Below are 16538 nucleotides of genomic sequence, written 5' to 3'. Positions count from 1 at the left end.
GAAGAGAGAAAGAAAGAAAGAGTGTGAGAGAGATAAAGAGAGGAAGAAAAAAAATAAAGAAAGAGAGAGAGAAAAAAAAGAGAGGGAGAAAGAGAGAAAGAAAGAGAGGAAAGAGAGAGGGAGAAGTATGGTGAAAGAAAGAGAGAAGGAAAGAGAGAGAGGGAGAGAAAAAGAGAGCGGAAGAAAAAAAGAAAAAGAGAGAGAGAGAGAGATAGACAAGAAAGATGGAGTGTGTTAAAAAGTTATATTATTATTAAAAAGAAACGTGTCTCACTTGTTCCTTTTCATTCCCCTCTAATTATTCCCCTCTAATTATTCCCCTCTAATCATTCCCCTCTAATCATTCCCCTCTAATCATTCCCCTCTAATCATTCCCCTCTAATCATTCCCCTCTAATCATTCCCCTGTAATCATTACCCTCTAATCATTCCCCTCTAATCATTCCGCTCTAATCTTTCCCCTCTAATCATTCCCCTCTAATTATTCTCCTCTAATCATTCCCTTCTAATCATTCCCCTCTAATCATTATCCTCTAATCATTCCCCTCTAATCATTCCCCTCTAATCATTCCCCTCTAATGTTTTGTGCCTCTGCCTCTTTAGACAATGGCAGATAAGCGTACCAAGGAGGAGATCCTTGAAGAGATACGCCAGGAGGATGCCACTAAAGATGTACCAATCAATTCAGCTGTGGCTATAGCTGTGCTGTCAGGTGTCGCCTCAGTGGCAGGTAGGTAGACAGTATGATACTATCTATTAGAATAAAGTATTTTTAGAGTAGGTTGAAAATGAGATCGTGTAAAACAGTTATGGTGGACAGTGCGAGGGTTAGGTACTAATCAATTGATGCATTGTTGTAATTACCCTCATTATACTTGGTTCTATGGCCGACGGTTAACGAGGGTGTCATGTTAGGGTTTCGTGTCAGGGTGTTATGTCAGGGTGTCATATGAAGGTGTCATGTCAGGGTCTCATGTCTTCTATACAAAATATTTAATCCATAAAGGCTGTCACGTGATACGTTTTTTTTTCCATTGTTTTATCAATATTATCACGTGGCTAAATGTTGTTTGTTTACGATTGGTGAATGTGGTCCATTTGAGCTACGTAAACTGTCCTCATTTTGTGAACAATGAGGTGTCACCTGGGACGTGACACTTACTAGCCAAACGACTTTATGAATAAATCAAAATTTCCTAAAACCTTGTAGCGGATACTTTTGGACTTGGCTAATCAGTGGAGTCTTTTGCACATCAAACAAAGATTAATGAGCTGTTTGTTGATAAATAAAAACACAAAAAACAAGAATGAAAAGAACAAGTAAAAAAACCTAAACCAATGTTAGTTTAACATTTTACCGCATAAAATGTTGTATAGTTCAATGCTGTACGTAGTCCGTAGTGGGCATCAGCCTTATCGAAAATATGTAGCTTAATATCTGGGGGTTTTTTTGTTTTTGTTTTTGTGTCAGTAATGGAATTTTTTTTTTGTCACGAGATTCTTCTGTGAGAATAATCAATATGGACGCAGGCGGAAATCACGTGACTGTGTGTTTTGTTATCAAACTTGTCAAGGGTCAAAGATCAAACATCACTTGAAGGCAGTTGATCTAAATCAAATCCCATTGACTCTCAAAACAGCTGTGCCAGTAAATTTAGAAATTAAACTTCAATAAAAGTTGTTTGTTTTTTCATAAAATAAAGAAAATGTTTTGTTAAGGTTATCACTGATGTGGTTTCTCTTTCTGGTCTTACTGTTCAGGGCTGGGATTCATTGGCCCACCTCTGTGGTTCAGATCTTATTCCATAATGGACCTCATTCACCAATCGTAAACAAACAATATTTTGTAACGTGGTTCTCTATCTCTTCTATACAAATTACGATCTAATTTTAATACATAGTGGCTGTCACGTGACAGTTTTTTTCGTTGTTTTACCAATATGACTAGATGTTGTTTGTTTACGATTGGTGAATGAGGTCCATTATTATCGTGGTCTTCAAGCTGACGAGTTTTAGAAATGTCTAATATTTGAAGAAATATTGCAAGGTATAATCAGCTAGGGATTTTGGGGCTCCAGGAGCTGGATATTTTTTGTTTTAATTTGACATTCGACATTATGAAAAATTGATGAAACTTTTTTCAAAAATGTTTTAACAATAAAACGTGCATAGCTGTTTGGCATCCATTGGACCTCATTCACCAATCGTCAACAAACAACATTTAGCCACGTGATAATATTGATAAAACAATGGGGAAAAAACGTATCACGTGACAGCCTTTATGGATTGCGTAATTTGTATAGAAGAGATAGAGAATCACGTGGCTAAATGTTGTTTGTTTACGATTGGTGAATGAGGTCCATTTAAAAAAAAAGAACAATCACTCTATCAACCTGAAATAAATAGAAAAAAAAAAACATAAAAAGTTTAACTATTGATAACGAAAGAAACTCTAAACAGAAAGTTACTCCCTAAGTGTAACACCACAGGAGAACAATTAATATGTGCGGAATACATGCAAGGGGCCACTGACTTGTATAACAACGTGAAAAGTAAGATTTCATAGCAGTGGCGTAATATTTAATATATAAATATATTTCTTCACCTCGGGGAGACCTCTCAAGTAAGATATCGGAGGGACTTTCGAATTCGGACCCCCTCCCCCTCTCCTAGCTACGCCACTGGATATAATTATGAAAAAAATAGTCAAAAGTTTAAATAGTATATATTGTAATAAGGAAGAAATATTCAAAGGCATAATAAGGAAGTAGATTAAATCTTTTAATATAGAACAAAGCAAGTAATACTATTACTTGATTTACAAGTTTTTTAAAATGTTGTTTCAGTAATGAAGATCTGAGTTTGAACCATACAAACAGGCTGCCATCATTTATATTCCAAATATTGGATCCTACAAACCCACACCTTATTAAATAATAAAGCTACGCCCCTGTTTGGTTTATTAAAAATAACAACAACAACAACAACAAAAAGCGTAATGTGGGCTGCAATCCGGCATCAGAAAATAACGTTCTAAGTCGTCTGCAAAAAAAGAAAATGAAAACGGCAACAAACAAACAAACTTCCGGTCGCAAAAAACCACTGCGAAGCAATCAGTCTGACAAATCAAGGGGCATAACACAATAGCAATAAGATTGTAACATTAGCATACGCGAGGGAGATATGCGGCAACCGGTACGGAAGTTTAGGATTATTCGCCTGGTCCTGACATTCGGTCATCCTGACTTTTGTTCAATGTATCATCTTAAAATAAAAAGATAAGAGTATTAATTAAAGAATCGAATACACATTTTCTTCACAGAAATTTTTTTTAAACAACAATAGCTTTCTGTCTGGATGCCTGCGACATATATTAGATCAGGGGTTCTCAACCTGTGAGTCGCGACCCCCTTGGGGGTCGATTGACCATTTGCCAGGGGTCGCCTAAGACCATCGAAACTATGGATTGTTATTATCTATTCTTCTATTGCTGTATGTGTATGTGTGTGTGTGTGGGGGGGGTCGCGGCAGAGTGGGGGATTGTAAAAAGGAGTCGCCGAACTTAAAAGGTTGAGAATCGCTGTATTAGATAATAGTGCGCTCTAGGGCTGTCTTTATACTTCATCTGGTTCTATGGCCGACGGTTAACGAGGGTGTCATGTGACCAGCACAACGACTAACCCACCTTTACTTGTTCCAACCAATGTTAAGTGCATATTAGAGTAGGATGGACTCTAGGGAGTCCTAGAACTTCCAAAATTAGAAGAAGTCGAAGTCCAAACTGAAATTCGCGCACGAGACCCCGCTGGAAGCCATTTGCTTCACCATTCAGCCACCAAGCAGCCCCAGTATAAAAATAGATTTGATGTATAATGTGAAGTGTTCAGATGTAGGGGAGCTTTAGAGTATGAAGTTTGGGTGATGGTGGGTTACTAAGGTTTTAGTTGTGTGCATTTTATATTTGTCTTCTTTAGTAGGTTATTTGGCGGGGCGGGGGATGAATTTGAAATAGCATTTTTAATTTTTTTTTCGTTTTGTAGATGTGTGAGGCTTATTTAGATGTAGCTGTTTTTGTAGATATGTGATTTTTTGTTGATATATGATGTTTTGTAGATATTTGATGTTTTGTAGATCAGGGATGTTTTTACATATGTGATATCTTGTAAATATGTGATCTTTTGAAGATATGAGATGTTTTGTAGATATGAGATGTTTTGTAGATATGAGATGTTTTGTAGATGTGTGATGTTTTGTAGACATGTGATGTCTTGTAAATATGTGATCTTTTGTAGATATGAGGTGTTTTGTAGATGTGTGATGTTTTGTAGATATGTGATGTTTTTGTACATATGTGATGTTTTTGTACATATGTGATGTTTTTGTACATATGTGATGTTTTTGTACATATGTGATGTTTTGTAGAATGCATTGACGTTTCGGGTTGTTGCAATCACAGTTTGAACTTTAAATAATAACATTGATTTCTCTTTCTTGTATTCTCTTTCTTGTATTCTCTTGTATATCTAGAAACGTCATTCCTTGCTTAAGAACAATACAGAAACACACAAAAAAACAACCTAAAATGAACCTTCCATCCAGGCAATGTAATTACTTTCTTGTTGTTTTTTTTCCCCAGGTACAGTGGCTTGTTTATCCATTGGGTTTCTGGAGATATACAGACAAGATGTTATTGCCTTCTGGATGGCATGTATACCTGTAAGTGATGACATCACCGTTTGACCACTGGGGCTTAGAGACAAAAGTAGCTTGACCTTATGTCTTGGGAATGTCCGTTCCGAATTGGAAAGCCTCCTTTTCATTAGGCTTTTTTTTTTTAATTTTCCTGATTTTTTTTCGAGAAAAATTTATCAGAAGCTTATCAAATTATTTTTATTTAATGAGGAAAAGTAAAGTTGCTCTTTCAGATCGTGTGATCTATAGGGCAGATGATGCTATGTTCGTCTGTTTTAATTGGGATCGGGGTCTTAATATACAGTAAAAGAAATTATTTTTTTTTAACATGGAGGTAATTCTAATAAAAAAAAAAGCTTTTACCAGATTTACAGAATAGAAAAGAACGTGCCAGACAAGTATTTTAATAAATCAAAGAATTTTTTTTTTCTTTTGCACTTTTCAGCTCTGTAGAGTCAAATTTTTTAGGGAACAAAAATAATCTTCATTATTTAGTTGGTAGCAATGACCTTTCATTATGGCGTCCTTGACATTGTTTGTTTCGTTATTTCTTTCAGTCTCTCCCAATCTTTCACTTTTCATTTTCTTACATTTTCTTTTTAAAGTATAGGTCACATGACATCGCCTTCACATTTATTCATATCGCTTTCTCTTGTTTTCTCTTGTTGATGAAAGAAGGTTAACCTGCATCTTTAAAAATCAAAGTGTAAACAATGAGGTAATAGCTGTGATTACCTTTTGGTCTGAAACTTCACAGTGAAGCCTAATCAAAATATTGCCTTTAACCTGTTGTTTCTCTTCATTGCATCTAGTTGGCCTCCTTCAGTCGTAGAACGACTATGGTTCATCTCGAACACTTTTTCATGTGGCTGTGGAGCCCTATTTTGGAGAGACACTCCCGTGTCCACATATATTGCAGGTTAAGGTGGCTTTTGCTTCGGTGGTAGAGGAGCTGGCCATTTATCGTATTCTACGTTTTTCTTCCAGAGCTGAGACCCATGTTCTTTCACTGTCCATAGCTTTCTTGGTCACCGTCTCTCTCCATCTGGTGCTATGTCTTCCCAATGGTCAGTATTGATGTGCACTGATTTGCAACTACAAGTAAACTTACTGTTTGCATCAACATATGTTTATATTCGTCCTTGTTATTTGCCTCTATATGGATATGTATGCCTATATGTATGCCTAAATGTATGCCTACACATATGCCTATGAGAACTAATACAAGTATAATATTTGTTTTCCTTTTTTTTTTTTCAGTTTTGTTTTCCTTTTATAACTGGGATATCTATTGCTTACAGAAAGAAATTATCATGTGTAAGTAATTACATTACAGTATTCAGCACTTTGTACATTGATTCGTTGATATGTAAATGAGTAAGACATTATGTCGACTATTAGGTTCACGTAAGAACCCCCATTGAGAAAGTTGGTTTTTTACTTTTGGGAAATCCCATTTCTCTTTTACAATGGTAATGGACCTCATTCACCAATCGTAAATAAACACATTTAGCCACGTCATAATACTGATAAAACAAAAAAAAATACGTATCACGTGACAGCCACTATGGATTACATAATTTGTATAGAAGAGATATAGAATCACGTGGCTAAATGTTGTTTGTTTACGATTGGTGAATGAGGTCCATTAAGTTTTTTTTTCTTTTCATACGGTTTATATGACCAATAGCTACCAAAAGCTTTAAAATGGACACCCCTATTGGAGGCATTGAACTGTCATGTTGTAGAAGTTGTAAATACCTAGAAGCTAACATTTCAGACTGGAAGAAACCAAACCTGAACGACTGGCAAGACTCTCCCAGTCCACGGCAGCACTTGTGAATCTAAAGACTCTCTGGAACAGGGGTTCTCAACTTGTGAGTCGCGACCCCCTTAGGGGTCGATTGACGATTTGCCAGGGGTCGCCTAAGACCATCGAAAATATGGATTGTTTTTGTCTATTCTTCTATTGCTGTGTGGATGGTGGTCACCGCAGGGTGGGGATGGTAAAAAGGGTCGCTCTAGAAAGACAAAGGATTGACCTCGGCATTGAAGTCAGTCTGGTGCGCTCCTTGGTGATGGCGTCATTTTTGTATGCTTCCGAATCTAGCTGCACATATAGAGAGGAGAATCCTAGCCATGGAGTCGAAATACTAACGAAGGATCCTTAGGCTTCACCTACAAAGACCGCAAACGTAAATGAGGAAATCCAAAACAGGATGAGCAATAGAGCCCCACGATAATAATCTGCTGACCACTGTAAAAAAACAAAATGAAAACTTAAACTTTATGGCCATATCACAAGATCCTTAGGCTCAAAAGGCTTAGACGTCGCAGATCAATGTTGAGGCCTACTATGACATTTATGTACCCATAAGAAGTAGATCGTTAAAAGAAAGAAATAACGTCGAGTTAATTATTAACACATTTAAGCATCAAAAAAATGGAATCAGTTAAACGAAACTAATTTGCTGAAATCGATAGGTCTAGTCTTCACGTCTTGTAGGCTACTGTAAGTTTACCGTAGCCACTTTAAAATACTGTACACTTCTTTAATCTTCGAAGATAATGCCCTATCTATCTACTTATTACAAACAGAAGTGAATTTTCGCGGAATAAACAAGTAACATAAAAGTTGTTTTTTTACGTAAATTCTTACTTTATGACGCTAAAAATAAATAGTTACTTATTGCTTAGCTGATGTCGATATTGCATCACTGAACGTAGATGTTATACATTAGCTTTAACTTAGACACTGAACCAAACCTTCAAGTCTACAGTACAAAAATGTGCATGAACGTCTGTTTATTTCAACTCCTTATTCCAGTGGTTCCCAAACTTTTTTTTTTTCGTAACGGAACACTTCGCACATTCTGAGTATTTAGCGGAAGACTTTTCTTATTTTATTGAGAGATTAACTCACGTGGTGGCCTATTAGTTAATTATTCCAGTAATTCGCGAAACCCTATTCAGGCCTTGCGAAACACTGGGGTTCCGCGTGAATACAGTTTGGGAAACACTGCCACCATTATTCAATACAATAAACAATTGAGTCAAGTGCGGGAATTCCCGATAAAGCCGCGTGTCTTACTGTGTCACAAGACAAACTGTAAAGTCCTTCGGAATAATTCATTTATAAAAAAAGACGTTAATAATAAGATGATTAAACAGTTCTGAAAAAATTATAACGGTCAAACCAGAGTTTTCAGTGTGGCCACTTAGTGTGTTTTTATGTTTACCAAAGATATACATAAACTGTCAAATCTTTCCTTTCGTCCAACTTTAATGGGTAGCTACCTGGCATTAGTTGGGGAAAGTAAAGGCGGTTGGTCGTTGTGCTGGCCCAGATCATTTTGCCGGCTAAAAAAGGTGGAGGCCGCTAACGTATTTTTTTTTTTGTGGTGGTGGTGGGGGGGGGGGTATCGCTAGTAAAAGTTTGAGAGTCACTGGTTAAAAGTGAAGCAAATTGAAAACCAAATTGAATTTCTAAAATCTTCAGAGCAATGAAGAGATTTTTTGTGTGGATTCTCAAAGCTATGATATATAACTTAGATGGATCAGGAATAACAGTAAACTAAAATAGTCATCAGTGGTGTCTGAACAGACAATCTTACCATCACAAAATAATAAATTATAATAATAATAATCTGCCTACCTAGGTTGTCATAACCAAGCTGCAAAATAAGTGCACCAACACCTGGCATCGACACATACTTTGATTAATAAGGATACTCCTCCTTCATACGGATACTAGTCACAAGAGGTCCTCGAATCAATCGATTTCGTGTTATACTGGGCTAGGACCATTTAGAGAGACAAAACTGGATTTTCTTCGTCCTGATCTGATGTTTATCAACAACAAAAAAAACAAAAAAAAAAACGCTACAATTTTTGACATCGTCGTAACATTAGGCCCTATCCCGTTAATTTAAGGAAAACTGAGCTGGAAAAACAAAGAAAATATGGGAACGTAGGCTTGGTGATTAAGCAGTTATTAAATTGGTCTAAAATAACAATTATACCCCATTGTTATATCAACCGAGGGTATAATGAGAACTGACCTCACAGATAACTTCGAGGCCCTTAACATTCCTAAGAAGATTCTCGTTGCCTGTCAGAGGGCAGGTACTACTGCAGACCTGCCACATGACCAGAAAAATTCCTCAGTGTAACCTAACAAAGTGACTACAATGAATTTTGTTTCTCTTTAACGAAACTTGACCCTGGCAGCGCCAGAGAATGACTACTCGTTTGTTTCTCACATAATAACAATAATAACAGACATGATAAAAATTATAATGTAAATATATAATGAAAATAATAATCATATAGTATCTATATCATAATAATAATAATAATATAACCAAATAATTAAATAATACATATGTAGTGTAATTTAGGATAGAAAAATGGTTTTCTTCGAATCACTTAGTAATTTATAAAGTAGGTGAAAAAAATGGTAAGACTTTTCTGCATGATATTTGACGTGTTCTTTTTTTATCTTTACAGTTCCTATTGTTCCTACTATCTTACACTCTCTTTAGTTCCTCTTTCTTCCTCTTTTTTTTTTAACTTCCCGTCCCTCCACTGTTATTCTCCGCGGGCACGCCGCGGCTTGTTAGTGGGCCCAATTAAAGTAACCGGAAGTGCAAGCAGTCAAAACATTATGTGTCCAGGAAACAGAACCAACATATATTCTGAAATTTAGGTCAACCAAGAGCGGCAACTCGTCTCCACCAGCATGGAAGATAACTAGGGGGGGGGAGTAATAAATGTATGATGAGCTATGAAGATAACAGAAGACACTGCCCCCGTGTAACGAAGGCTATAAAGATAACAGAAGGGGGAGAGAACTAATACTACACTAGATAGTCTATTGTTTCCGCTGGCAGAAGAGTTGGGCGACTTTTCGACGGATCGATGGTCTTGAGTCTGTTCATCTAATGACGTCTATATGACATTCAGATGTGTTTCTGTGAACTCCCTTGTTCGTTAGTAAGCAGAGGCGTAACTGGGGTGGGGGAAGGGAGGGGGACGATTTGAAAATCCCCCGGGCCCCCATTTGAGGTGGGCCCCCTTAATGAGTTTTTTTTTACATTGAATATTAAATATTAACGCAAAATGCAGGGGCCCCCAAAGAGGTCAAGTCCATCTGGCCCTTAAATAATGGCAAACTCATAGCTACGCCACTGTTAATAAGATTGAATGGTGTGGGAATGGTGGTCGTGGAAGTACTAACGTCACTTAATTGGTGTTTCCCCTCTAAATGGAGGCGAATGTAAATTAAGTATTTTTTTAAACTGTTAAACAGTGATGCTACAATCATAAGGAGCGTTGACTACAGGGCTGACTTCCACATACTACTCTCCATATTGTATGGTTATCTAATAACAGGGCAAAAGAACTGCAGTTTGTCTACTCTGGTATACATCAGCTTGTCACGAGACTCTTCAATATTGATACCAACAGTCGAAAGAAGAAAAAAAAAAGCCCAATGGAGGGCAGGATAAAGAAGAGTCCTGAACCTCTGATGATAAACACATTATAAACCTCTGATGATAAACACATTATGAACCTCTGATGATAAACACATTATGAACCTCTGATGATAAACACATTATGAACCTCTGATGATAAACACACTATGAACCCTTGATGATAAACACACTATGAACCTCTGATGATAAGCCCACTATGAACCTCTGATGATAAGCACACTATGAACCTCTGATGATAAGCCCACTATGAACCTCTGATGATAAGCACACTATGAACCTCTGATGATAAACGCACTATGAACCTCTGATGATAAGCACACTATGAACCTCTGATGATAAGCACACTATGAACCTCTGATGATACGCCCACTATGAACCTCTGATGATAAGCACACTATGAACCTCTGGTGATAAGCACACTATGAACCTCTGATGATAAACGCACTATGAACCTCTGATGATAAACACATTATGAACCTCTGATGATAAGCACACTATGAACCTCTGATGATAAACACATTATGAACCTCTGATGATAAACACATTATGAACCTCTGATGATAAACACACTATGAACCCTTGATGATAAACACACTATGAACCTCTGATGATAAGCACACTATGAACCTCTGATGATAAGCCCACTATGAACCTCTGATGATAAGCACACTATGAACCTCTGATGATAAGCACACTATGAACCTCTGATGATAAATGCACTATGAACCTCTGATGATAAGCACACTATGAACCTCTGATGATAAGCACACTATGAACCTCTGATGATACGCCCACTATGAACCTCTGATGATAAGCACACTATGAACCTCTGGTGATAAGCACACTATGAACCTCTGATGATAAACGCACTATGAACCTCTGATGATAAACACATTATGAACCTCTGATGATAAGCACACTATGAACCTCTGATGATAAACACATTATGAACCTCTGATGATAAACACATTATGAACCTCTGATGATAAACACACTATGAACCCTTGATGATAAACACACTATGAACCTCTGATGATAAGCACACTATGAACCTCTGATGATAAGCCCACTATGAACCTCTGATGATAAGCACACTATGAACCTCTGATGATAAGCACACTATGAACCTCTGATGATAAGCACACTATGAACCTCTGATGATAATCCCACTATGAACCTCTGATGATAAACGCACTATGAAGTAGGGAAGTACAAATGCTTGTCTTCTCACTATAAATGTGTTTCAATGATTGGTCTCTTTTAGTCACGTGATACACAGCTACAGGACAATACTGTTGTAAAACACAAGCAAACAAGAAGCATGGAAGAAGACATTTCTACATGAAGGCCTGTCTAGTATTGAGACAGGGCCGGTCTTAGATAATTAGAGGCCCCAAGAGAAGAAAATTTAGTGGCCCCCGAATGAAATATTTTAAAAAATAATAATAATAAACAGCGAAAAAATAAAACTACGATTATTATATAAAACCAAGTCAGGCTAGTGTACTCCAACAATAAGATCTTTAAAAAATGGTTTTGAGACCTGTGCGAGATCCCACCAATCGTATGCCCTAGTTTGCCTAAGCCTAAGGCTGGCCCCCATTTGTGCCCTTTAGTTAAGGGGGAGAGGGGAGAAACATCACATCCATACATATCCATCCATACATATCCATCCATACATATCCATCCATACATATCCATCCTCAGATATATCCAAATTAATTTGTTTTTAATCTGTTTCTCCAAACTTTATTATTCAAACAAATAATTAAATCATTTCTTTTTTTTTTTTTAAGGTTGGTGTGCATGTTTCCCTCCTATTAGCGACGCTCCTGACTGGAGGCGCTGGCTATGGATACTCCATTGAACCTGTGTTTATTAATAGGAAGAATTGCAAGTAAGTTTTTTTAATGTGTTTTGTTGTTGTTGTTGTTGTTTTGTTGTTGTTGTTGTTTTGGTCGATGTTTCATTTTTGAGTGAATTTTTTAAACTGTATACTTGATCACCATAATTTGAAAGTGTATCTTAAATTGTCCCTCTCAGCCATAATGCAGTTCTGTCCAGATAAATGTAGAAGTTGTATATAGATTTTTTAAAAATTAATCCCAATGCCCTCAAAGTCCCAGTGGGCCTTTCTCTTATTGTCCAGACTTCTTGTTAAGCCTCTCTCTCTGACATCCACTAACCTGAACACTGTCACTTTATGTACAGTAAATCTATAAGAACTTAGGACTGTATATGGGTCAGTGTGTAATGTCGACACCTGACTCGGGCAGAGTTGTGTTTACTGAGCGCCTAAAGGCAGCTCCTAGATACCCCCTCCCCCCCGCCCCACTGGTCCACAAATGAGATTGGACCAAAAGCGCTCTAAGCATGCTATAAGCATGAAAGTAGCGCTATATAAAAACTATAATAATAATAGTTGAAACTTATAGTCATCCGAGACTTTAGTAATGAAGCATGGTCTCCGAACTCTATGAGAGACTGACTTAGACCCAGCTTGTATCGTTGTGGTTCATAGTGTTACAAATGAACAGTGATAGGTAGAGGTCAACGTATGACCCCGGCGAGATGACACAGCAGCTAGTGTTCCCTGGAATCTACATGTACAAACAAAGACAGGATGTGACGTGTCCACACGTGTTGTTCCAGGGGACGAACAGATCTAAGTAGGGGGACAGTTACTAATGAACAGTGACAGATAAAGGTCACTACGTGTGACCCCGACTTGATGACACTGCAGCGAGTGTTTTCTGGAATCTACGTGTATAAATAAAGACAGGATGGGACGTTTCCTGACATGTTATTCCAGAGGATACTAGGAGTGTTTGTGCAAATTTGGAGAAGCGAGTAGGGACTCTATATAAGCCAGAAAGTTAATGTGAAAGTCAGTCGTATGGAGTCGTATGGAGTCGTGAGTGAGCCGTTACAGTCGATACAGACTATGTAAGACGTGTGCGGCTCTGTGGAAGAGAAATGTGTACGACTCGGTGCAAGTTAACTAGGGTAGAGTTAACTGGAGTGGACTACTGTCGTTAAAGTCTATACAGCGAACTACAGTGGACTTGAGCCGTTACAGTCGATACAGTCGATGTAAGACGTGTGCGGCTCTGATTCGGTAGACTTGAGTACGACTTGGTTCAGCTTTGGGAGACCTGGAGCGACACTGGGAAGTGTGTCGTTGGTCTGTTCTGTGGAATACGGCTCGATGCAAGTTGAGAAGAGAGGAATTGCAACGAAGTGAAGAGATGCAGTGCAACGAAGTATAGCTAAATGTAAACTGACAGATATTGTACAGTCTTCTACGCTACATGTTACAGTAATGTTAGAGTTAATAGTCATTAAAGTTATATGAAACTGAAAGTTTAGTCGTCAAGTTCTTTGCAGTGTTTTTTATTTGTGTGTCTACTAGTACATTTAGCCAGAAGATTCAGAAATACGTAACAATATCAAAAGTGTAGAAGGGCATTTCCGGTTCCGCTTTAATTCATTAACATTGTACCATAGACATAAATAAATATAGACTGGAAGTAGGAAGTTATTTTTATTTGGGGGGAGTCAATATGTTTTATGTACTATATCTATGTGAAAAAAAAATGGCGGCGATTGAGCTATAAATTCTAGGACTAACATTTCAGCCAATATATACCTTTGATCTTTAGTTTTGAAAAGTGCAAAACTGCCATATTCCCAATATTTTGTCTTTGTTTTACAATCATAGACATAGGCAAATATATATAGGTTTGTGATGTGGATCTACAAACTTATCTTTTCCCAAATATTTCCGATAATAATTTGTTCTTTATCGTCCAGTCTATATATATACATGTCTATGCATTGTACAAACTATTTTCCTGGTATAGTTTTGACAACGTCGTTTTTTTTTTCGTTTCGTTTCCTTTCATTGAATTTTACCAGTCTTTAATTACGTCCTAACCAAGCGGGTGGGTTTCGAACTGGGAACCATCGTGAGCCAGGCAGGCTTCTTGTAATAATAAAAGTCTCGGGTCGCAACAGCAGAAGTTCCGATAGTCGGTCAGTTCACAGGCCACTTAACACCTGGTTATAGCGTTACCCATAGAGACGGTTCAACTTTTGTATCTCATGAATATTTTAAATCGATATATTATAATATATAATAATAGTATGGTTCCAGTTTGTGGTGATGTAGTATTATTTATCCAAGGGAAGCAACTTTCTTTAATGTCTTGCATGTGACACTTATTTATTACTTCCCTTTTATTACACTCAAAATTTCGAAATACTAAATTGGTTTTCATGTTGTTGTTTTTTTGTTGTTTTTTTTCGACAGTCGTATTTAAGCAATCATGACAAATGTATTTTTGTTGTTGGAATATTTTAGAATATAGATTTACAAAATTCGATTTAAAAAAAAAAACGCCACTCAAACCCTCCGCTATGCAATCTATATTCATTTTCGGTTGCCTAAACTTTCATATGCAGAAAGAAATAGAAACGAGGCTACTTTTGATCCATCTGTTGGCGACCGGAGCAACGTTCTCAGCGCCTGGGTGGAAACGATTGTTTGGGAAGACGATTAGGCCAATAGGAAAACAAAAAAAGACAGAAGAGCCCTAACAAGCCAGTCATTATCCCCACACGGTTCCAAAAGGTCTGTTTCAGGACGAAAACCCGCTAGACTGACGTGGTACAGAGAAAGGATATGTTAAACTTGACCCAATGTACAGAGAAAGAATATTGTGATTTTACCATCACAAAAGAGATACAAGACACAGATAGCAAACGCAAACAGACACAGACACTCTTTTGTTCCCGTGGCAATCGAATCATTAAATAAGAACAATCTGGTATAAACTTTGTCACATGTAAATTATGAGTGAGTCATATGTGAATGTAAATTTTGTTTTTTTATAGTTACAATGTTTTGTTTGGTGTAATGCACAAATTGTCAGACAAATTTTCTTACGGACAGTAAAGATTATTATTATTATGTACAGAGAAAGAATATGTTAAAGTTTCCCAATGTACAGAGAAAGAAAATGTTAAAGTTTCCCGATGCAAAGAGAAAGAATAAGTTAAAGTTTCCAGATGTACAGAGAAAGGATATAAGTTTCCCCGATGTACAGAGAAAGGATATATAATATTCACCCGATGTACAGAGAAAGGATATAAGTTCCCAGATGTACAGAGAAAGGTTATAAGTTCCCCAGATGTACAGAGAAAGGATATAAGTTCCCCAGATGTACAGAGAAAGGATATAAGTTCCCCAGATGTACAGAGAAAGGATATAAGTTCCCCAGATGTACAGAGAAAGGATATAAGTTCCCCAGATGTACAGAGAAAGGATATAAGTTCCCCAGATGTACAGAGAAAGGATATAAGTTCCCCAGATGTACAGAGAAAGGATATAAGTTCCCCAGATGTACAGAGAAAGGATATAAGTTCCCCAGATGTACAGAGAAAGGATATAAGTTCCCCAGATGTACAGAGAAAGGATATAAGTTCCCCAGATGTACAGAGAAAGGATATAAGTTCTCCAGATGTACAGAGAAAGGATATAAGTTCCCCAGATGTACAGAGAAAGGATATAAGTTCCCCAGATGTACAGAGAAAGGATATAAGTTCCCCAGATGTACAGAGAAAGGATATAAGTTCCCCCCCGATGGATGAAACCAATCTACGTCTGTTTGAATGTCTGCCAATGCAGAGCTATGGTTCAGACACATCGATGAAAGGCACAATATGTCGGACCTTAATTTCAAAGAATCTTAGACTCCATTCTTAGGGCAACCACAAAGATCCTTGCAATGGTGTGGCTGAGATTTGTATTTGCACGAAGACACAAGAGTCACTAAAACAAATATGGAAAAGCTCCAGACCTTTGTTAACAGATGCCTACGCCGGATATTAGGAATTAGGTGGCCAGAAAGGATAACTACTGTCAATTTGTGGGAGAGAACTAGACAAAAGCCCTTAGCCCAAGACATCACAAAACGAAAATGGAGCTGGATAGGTGACACCCTGTGAAAACCAGCTACCAATGTTGCAAGGCAGGCACTTGACTGGAGCCCACAAGGAAAGAGGAATGTGGGCAGACCCAAGCAAACCTGGAAGAGGTCAGTCATCTGTGAAGCTGAGGGTACTGGAATGACATGGGAGCAGATGAAGAAAGCTGCTCAGAACCAAGTTCGGTGGAGAGGCGTGGTTGCGGTCCTATGCTCCCCCTGGGAGTGCACAGGATTAAGTCAAGACGAAGACCCAATGTTACACAATGATTTTGTTTTCTACACACGATGAGGCTGACTCCTACTTAAAATTGCTATTCGAAAACTAACACCGTGTCACGCCGAACACCTTCGTTTCTGGA

The 16538-nt window shown here is 37.7% G+C and overlaps 1 protein-coding gene across 4 annotated transcripts in view; it reads left to right on the top strand.

The window, feature by feature from the left end:
- The window catches only part of LOC106076442 (uncharacterized), a 116534-nt gene that overhangs the window by 92363 nt on the left and 7633 nt on the right, over nucleotides 1–16538 (top strand). For all 4 annotated transcript variants that reach the window (XM_056032266.1, XM_056032269.1, XM_056032268.1 and 1 more), the window contains exons 2-5: nucleotides 603–729; nucleotides 4636–4715; nucleotides 5952–6008; nucleotides 11986–12086. In XM_056032266.1, coding sequence (XP_055888241.1) covers nucleotides 603–729; nucleotides 4636–4715; nucleotides 5952–6008; nucleotides 11986–12086 — 365 coding nt within the window. The remainder of the gene's footprint in view (nucleotides 1–602; nucleotides 730–4635; nucleotides 4716–5951; nucleotides 6009–11985; nucleotides 12087–16538) is intronic.

Source organism: Biomphalaria glabrata, chromosome 6, assembly GCF_947242115.1.
Source record: "Biomphalaria glabrata chromosome 6, xgBioGlab47.1, whole genome shotgun sequence".
NCBI classification, from domain to species: domain Eukaryota; kingdom Metazoa; phylum Mollusca; class Gastropoda; family Planorbidae; genus Biomphalaria; species Biomphalaria glabrata.
The sequence above is the reverse complement of the archived record's forward strand: the minus strand, read 5'-3'. Positions and strand labels throughout refer to the sequence as shown.